Genomic DNA, 7,621 nt, shown 5'->3' with positions numbered 1-7,621 from the left:
CAATGGTGCAATCACGGCTTACTGGAGCCTCGAACACCTGGGCTCAAGCCATCCTTCCACCTCGGCCTCCCAAAATGCTGAGATGACAGGCATGAGCCACTGTATGTGGCTAAATTTGAATTTTCAAGTAAAGATTAGAATTTTGGAAAGCCAGCATGAGGTTGTTGGTTTCCCAATATCTGAAGGCTTTCCTGATGAGATCGGTGATTATACTAACGAATGTGACTTTTTTGGATGTTGTATAATGAAATGTTTAAACATTTGAAAGATCTACATGACTCGGTGAGCCAGTATGTTTTAAATGACCGATATGTGACCTATAGAATCAGGTATAGGTGAAAGATCAGTTCCAAGTACCAGGTAGACTAATAGACTTTAATATAACTGAGTATAAAACATTCCCTAATGCAGCTAAACTTTAAGAAATTGCCACTTGTTGAGTTTGGGTCCAGCGTCCAAGAATAATGCCTACAGTGATGTGAAAGGCTATAAAAATACGCTTTCTTTTCCTACTACCTGTCTGCAAGATGTAGGATGTTCTTTATAAACCTCAACCAAAACAACATGTTGCAACAAATTAAATGAAACAGCAAACATGGGAACCCAACTGTGTTGGTTAAGACAGATATTAAAGAAATAATTGCCAGGCACGGTGGCTCACACCTGTAATCCCAGCACTTTGGGAGGCTGAGGTGGGCGGATCACCTGAGGTCAAGAGTTCAAGACCAGCCTGGCCAGCATGACGAAACCCTGTCTCTACTGAAAACACAGAAAATTAGCTGGGCATGGTGATGTGCACCTGTAGTCCCAGCTACTCAGGAGGCTGAAGCAAGAGAATTGCTTGAACCCAGGAGGCTGAGGTTGAAGTGAGCAGAGATGGTGCCACTGCAAGACACTGTCTCATAAAAAAAAAAAGGAAAAAAAAGAAATATTTTACCTGTGGAAGCATGCTCCTTCTCCATGAATTCACTGCCCTTTTCTCTAACTTGTCAGCCTTCAATGTCATCCTCCACCACAAATCCTTCCTTGACCCTCCAGAATTGGCATAGATGAGTTCCCTTCCTCTGTCAGTTACCTTTTGCTGCTTAACAAACCAGTTGCCTTAAACACACAGGGTGGCCTCACTTCCATGCCTGGACCTTAGCTGGGATGGTGGGGACCCCTGAGGCCTGTCTCCACGGTGTCTGTCATCCTGTTTTAGGCTCAGCAGGAGGAGAGAACAGGCCCCAACCCACAAGCACATTCCAGGCCTCTGCCTGTGATAGGCTTGCCTCCTTCCCATTGACCAAAGCAACTCAACGGGTGGAGATACCGTCCCTACCTCCTAATGAGAAGATCTTTAATGTTGCCTTACTAAAAGGGTGCGGATGCAGGGAGGGGAAGAATTGATGGCCTCTGTTACCATCTGCCACACTTCCTGCTTGTCTCTAATGAGTGTAACCTGTTTTATTTCCTTCCCTGTGCTTCTCAAGCGGTGAGCTTCTTGAGGAAGGGACATGATATAGTCACTCGTGCATCCCTGGAGAAGAGTATACTGTCTCATACCCAATCAATATCCATTAAATTGATTGATTAGGAATGACTCCTCCTTTAGAACCTATTTATTTATTTATTTATTTATTTATTTATTTTTTGAGATGGAATCTTGCTCTTTCACTCAGGGTGAAGTGCAGTGGTGCAGTAGCTCACTGCAACCTCCGCCTCCCGAGTTCAAGCTATTCTCCCGGTTCAGCCTCTCAAGTAGCTGGGATTACAGGTGTGTGCCACCACACCCGGCTAATTTTTCTTTGTATTTTTAGTAGATATGGGGTTTCACCATGTTGGCAGGCTGGTCTCGAACTCCTGACCTTGTGATCCACCCGTCTTGGCCTCCCAAAGTGCTGGGATTAGAGACATGAGCCATCGTGCTCAGGCAGAACTTTTTTTTTTTTTTGAGATGGAGTCTTGCTCTGTTGCCCAGGCTGGAGTGCAGTGGCACAGTCTAGGCTCACTGCAAACTTCGCCTCCCAGGTTCAAGTGATTCTTCTGACTCAGCCTCCTGAGTAGCTGGGATTACAGGCGCCCGCCATCCTGCCCAGCTAATTTTTGTATTTTTATTAGAGACCGGGTTTCACCATGTTGGCCAGGCTGGTCTCAAACCCCTGACCTTGTGATCCACCCGCCTTGGCCTCCCAAAGTGCTGGGATTACAGGCATGAGCCACTGCACCTGGTCAGAACTTTTTCTTAAAGAAATTCTCAGGCATATATAAAAACAGAAAGAATAGTAGAGTGAGCCCTTAGGTGCCCACCACCCAGTTTACTATTCCTTGATTCTTACTCTACTTCCTCCTGAATATACACACACACACTTGTACTCACCTACACACACGCATACAATGTTTTCTAGAATAATTTGGAAAATCACAAGTATCATGTTGTTTCACCTATAATTAGGTGCTGTTTTACCTGTAAATGTCCTTCGAAAAAGACTTTTTTTAAAAAACATAAACACCATGGTACAGGTAACTTTTATATTGTCAGACCACAGTCAGTGAGGAAGAAGTAAAGAAGGGTTTAAGAATGTTCATACAACCTAACATTTTTATCAGTACAATTTGGAAGAGATCATGGAAAAGAATTTGGATGGGGAAAAGGAGAGGAACTGAATCATTTAATTCCAGATATATTGAATTAGAAACAAATATTGGACTCAGAGGGGAATAGAGCTGAGAATGTAGAACTGTCCTCAGAGGAGGGCACAATTAGGGACACAGACATGTGAGTCACTGGTGTCCAGGTGATGGTTAAAGCATGAAAACAGTCTTTTTTTTTTTTTTTTTTTTTTTGAGATAGAGTCTTGCTCTGTCACCCAGGCTAGAGTGCAGTAGCATGATCTTGGCTCACTGCAACCTCTGCCTCCCGGGTTCAAGCAATTCTCCTGCCTCAGCCTCCCAAGTAGCTGGGATTATAGGTGCTTGGTGGATCACCACACCCAGCTGATTTTTGTATTTTGAATAGAGATGGGGTTTTACCATGTTGGTCAGGCTGGTCTTGAACTCCCAACCTCAGGCGATCTACCCACCTTGGCCTCCCAAAGTTCTGGGATTACGGGTGACTGCCACCACGCCCGGCTAATTTTTATATTTTTAATAGAGACTGGGTTTCACCATGTTGGCCAGGCTTGTCTCTAACTCCTGACCTCAAGTGATCTGCCCACCTCAGCCTCCCCAAATGCTGGAATTACAGGCATGAGCCACTGCGCCTGGCCCATTTCCCAGCCTAAACAAACACTCTGCTGTCAGGTATCATACCACTTACGCCGTTTCCCAGAAGGTAAGGGGGCAGATCATGCCTCTCTTTGGTCAAGGTCAAATTTCCTAGTACACACTCACTATATTCCAAAACATTATCTCAACATGTCATCAATATGAAAGTTACTAGTGACATATTTTACCTTTTTTTTGTATGAAGTCTTTGAAATCTGGAGTGTATTTTACACTCACAGCATACCTTAATTCAAACTGGCTGCTTTACAGGTGCCCTGGATCAGCCGCCTGTGGCGGGGGCTGTTGTGTGCTCAGGGCAGCTCTGTTTCAGGATTTCTGAATCACTTACTCACACGGTACCTGATCATGGAGGACACATGAACAGACATGTGCCCAATGAGGGTTCGTTTGTAACCCATGAGCAAACTTCAGCCCCCAGGGGTGCTCTTACGGAAATGTTGTCTTGGGAGCTACCTGTCTCTGACTGACCCTTCACAAACTAGTTTGGATTTCAATAAAGATGGTTTTATCTCTTTTAATTTGAAATGCCGTTGTTTATGCTCAGGTTGTTATTTTTTAGTGTGTTTATATCAGCCTTAATTTGACATTGTACCTACTTTGTAAAATATACAATCCTAGTGGGCTCCTCACCAGGTCAGCATGCTACGCTGTTACTGCCTAGCGCACGTGATCAACGTGGGTCATGGTTTGGGATATGGCATTACTGTGTTGGTTTGTGATATTACAATATATCTTTTAAGTGTTTTTTTTGTTTTTCTTTATTAAAGGGGTCTCACTCTGTTGCCCAGGCTGGGTGGAGCACAGGGGCATGATCATGGCTCACTGCATCCCCAAACTCGTGGGCCCAAACGATCCTCTCCCCTCAGCCTCCTGAGTAGCTGGGACTACAGGCCCATGCCACCACACCTGGCTGAAATTTTTACTTTTTTTACTTTTTTTTTTTTTTTGTAGAGATGAGGTCTCACTGTGTTGCCCAGGCTGCTCTTGAACTCCTGGCCTCAAGTAGTTCTCCTGCTTCAGCCTCCTAAAATGCTAGGATTCCAGGCGTGAGCCTCTGTGCTGGCCCGTTTCTGATATTATAATACTGATCTGACCTTTTCAAGAATTTGATTCACTTCACATTTCTGATCCTGAGATATATGTTGTGGAAAGTTTGAAAATATGTAGGATTTTGATTTCTTGCTACAATATGTAATAGATATTCAGGATGCAAACTTGAGTACTTCTAGTTCTAGTCCACGTTCAGAGTGCTTTGTCTAAATTCATCAGCATTTCACCAGAAAATGTAAAAATTTCACCAAAAAGAAAAAAACACCCACAAACAAATTAAATGTACATCTTAATGGAAGCTTCTACTAGGAGAAGCAATGATTATGGTTTAATATGTCTCCAGTGGGTTCAAAACTCCTCATGCCTGTTTTCACACTCTTTTCCTAATAAGCATTCTTCTAAGAGGACGTGTAATCTAAACTCAAATTTTTATTTGTGAGCTATATTTTTAAAATCCTGTGTAAGTAAATATTGCTTGAAGCAGTTATCAAATTCAACAACGACGACAAAAGCACAGTGCCATTCATAATGGCCCATCAATATGCTTTGCAAGCATGGAGCTAAGTTTTCAGGTGTTGTCTTTAGAGTGAGGTTTTTCTTTTCTTTTTTTTCTTTTCTTTTTTTTTTTTTCCCCCCTGGAAACTTTGAGTTACCACCTTCTGGGGCCTAATTTATCTACTTTGCCTTGGCACTTGTTAAAGAAAAGTAACTTCTGGAAGTTGTTGTGTTAGGCGAGACCTAAAGTGTAATTTTACTTTGTATACATTGACTCATCAAAATTCTTTTGGAAATTAAAATATAGAAGGCAAGACAGATCTCATTGGCTGTCACACGTGCAGTTCCTGTACAGGTGAGCTCCACAAGTCCGCGCAGATGTTAGCGCTGGCATAATCAGAATGAGCTGCGTGTCGACTTATCCCTGAAGTCTGCAGTAGAAGCATGTTGTCTTTTGAGCTACTTATTACTTCTCTCTCTTCCCGCATGGCCCATTGCTTTGTGTCTGATTACCTCAGAAAGTCATCTTGGTAGCAGCTGAAACTACACAGCCCACACCTTTTATTAGAGTTTCCACCCTCCTGGAAACATAAAAACGCACTGAGCACATGGGCTTCACCTCTAGAATTCCTCGTTTCTGTGCCAGCCCTCTCACCTCTGCAGGAGAAGCTCCAGGCATTGATCATGTCCCAGGAAGCTAATCCTTTTTAATAGCTTCTATGAAGCTGAGCCTTCATTGGAGATTTCTGGATGGAACTACAAATGTTCTTTACGTCTGTGTGGGGTTTTTTTGTTTCCCGCCACGTGAGATCCCTGGGAATTGAGAAGTTTTAAAGGAACTTAAAAGTATGAAAAATGCATCCATTCCAGAGCATAGATCTTGAGTTTACTTTTTCCATGATCCAGGGCTCAAATGTATGGTACCATCACAAGAATTGTTTCTAATTCATTAAATTGCCAAGGCAGAGCATGGTAGGGGAATCTTCTGAATAAAATGAACAATCATTCTGAGTTGTTTACTCCATACAATTTAATTGTTTTAAAAAACGAAAATCTTCTCTGGAAATTTCCTGTTGATGTTCCCGTTTCTTGAGTCACCCCACTAGATTGGGTGCCTCACTCTCATCCTTTGATTTTGTGAAGGGTCATGGGTTATTCTTTTAAATTTATTTAACTATTTATTTTTTTTTAGACGAGTGTTGCTCTGTCTTCCATGCTGGAGTGCAGTGGTGCGATCTCAGCTCACTGCAGCCTCCGAAAGTCCTGGGATTAACGGTGTGAGTCCCTGCGCCTGGCTGGATTTTGTTAATTTCATCTCTATGCCTGCTCATGTTGGACCTGACAGAATCCTATCCCAGTCTAGTTTTAATATTTGTTTCTCATCTCACCCATGTATATTCTTTTTTTTTTTTTTTGAAAAATTGTTTTACCCAAGGGAAAACTGGCAGTTCAGCTAGGTGCTACTGGGCTCTGTATGGTGACTGGTGTTTCTGTGGGACAGGGAGGACAGCAGGAAGGAAAATAAACACGATGAGTCCAAGCGTCATTCCACTGGGTTTCGATACTGGCTTTGCAGCCAGTCTTCCATTTCTGACCTGTGCCATCCATCGATGATGAAGCAGGACACCTGCACTTCTTCCTCATGTTCCAGAATCCCAACTCTTGAAAACCTCTTTCTTTGTTGTTAAAATGTTGTGAAGTGTTAGTGCCTGGACATTTTTTTTTCCCCTAGGAAAAATGATTACTTCCTAGTAAAAAAAGAAAAGGAAAATTGTTCTTTGTCGGGTACCATTGCAGGAGTTCAGTGGCAAGGCTGAATCTCTCCACACCTCCCCTTCCTTTTGAATATTATTTTCTTTTTTTATGCACGATAACAGATTCCTAAGGGAAAAGAGTAAAGAAGGAAAAAAGACACTGTGACCTTGAAAAGTGCCCAGTTTCTATGTGTTTTGTGGCATAAATCTATTTTGTAACTTTATGTGTATGGGCCATCATGTCTTTTAAGCAATTTGTAATCATTTTAGAAGTAGTTTTAACAAAGCCACAATCTGAAGTTGTATTATAATTTCAGAACAAAAACTTATTTTTGCCATCTATAGAGCATAAAATTGTGCCTATATTTCAAAAATAATCTATTGCAGTTTCCATTTGCGGAAAGTTGAAGTTTAGGTGAATCTCTGGCTTATATGTAGTCAAAAAATGGGAAGTTCTTTGGCTGATGTTATTCCAGCATGAAAAGGCATCAGTTAGCCCTTGGGTCTGTTAGAAGTCCATCTATTTATAGGTATCTATCCTATAGGATCCTGGCTTTTTATATCCAGTAATGAGCCAAAGAGGTAACAGTTGCTGATAAACACACCTCAGTGTTTGCCATTGTGTGCACTGATGACCTTATCTGCAAGGCAGACCTTATCTGCAAGGCAGGACTTTGACTCGTGTTATTTCAAGGGAGATAGAACAATAAGAAATATTGAGCAAAGAAAGCTAATTTGTATTTGTTACATTTTCATATAGAAAATATTTTTCAAAATCAATATAAGCCAATTGGCTTTTGCCAGATTTCTTTTATTGCAATGATTAAAAATAACTCAGGTCTAGACTTCCGTTATACTGCAACTCAATTTCCTCTGTTTGCCTGGATGAGATCTGAAAATACCATTTATGAAATGCTTTTCAATTGACTTTAGAAAAACGATGCTCAGAGATGTGGGAAGATCAGCAGATAAGTCCAGAAATCTTCACATTCAGTCAATTCCTTCTGCTTACAGAGCTGAGATACAAGTTTAACTCAATTTTTTTTTTTTTTTTT

General features: G+C 41.6%; 1 protein-coding gene across 1 annotated transcript in view; it reads left to right on the top strand.

Moving 5' to 3' along the window:
* Positions 1-7,621, top strand: part of GLT1D1 (glycosyltransferase 1 domain containing 1) — a 106,693-nt gene that overhangs the window by 26,125 nt on the left and 72,947 nt on the right. Inside the window, exon 4 of the mRNA XM_011961258.1 lies at positions 5,120-5,167. Coding sequence (XP_011816648.1) covers positions 5,120-5,167 — 48 coding nt within the window. The remainder of the gene's footprint in view (positions 1-5,119; positions 5,168-7,621) is intronic.

This window comes from Colobus angolensis, unplaced genomic scaffold (genome assembly GCF_000951035.1).
Source record: "Colobus angolensis palliatus isolate OR3802 unplaced genomic scaffold, Cang.pa_1.0 Scaffold115, whole genome shotgun sequence".
In the NCBI taxonomy this organism is placed as follows: Eukaryota; Metazoa; Chordata; class Mammalia; order Primates; family Cercopithecidae; genus Colobus; species Colobus angolensis.
Note: the sequence above shows the minus strand (reverse complement) of the source record. Positions and strands in the feature narration are given on the sequence as shown.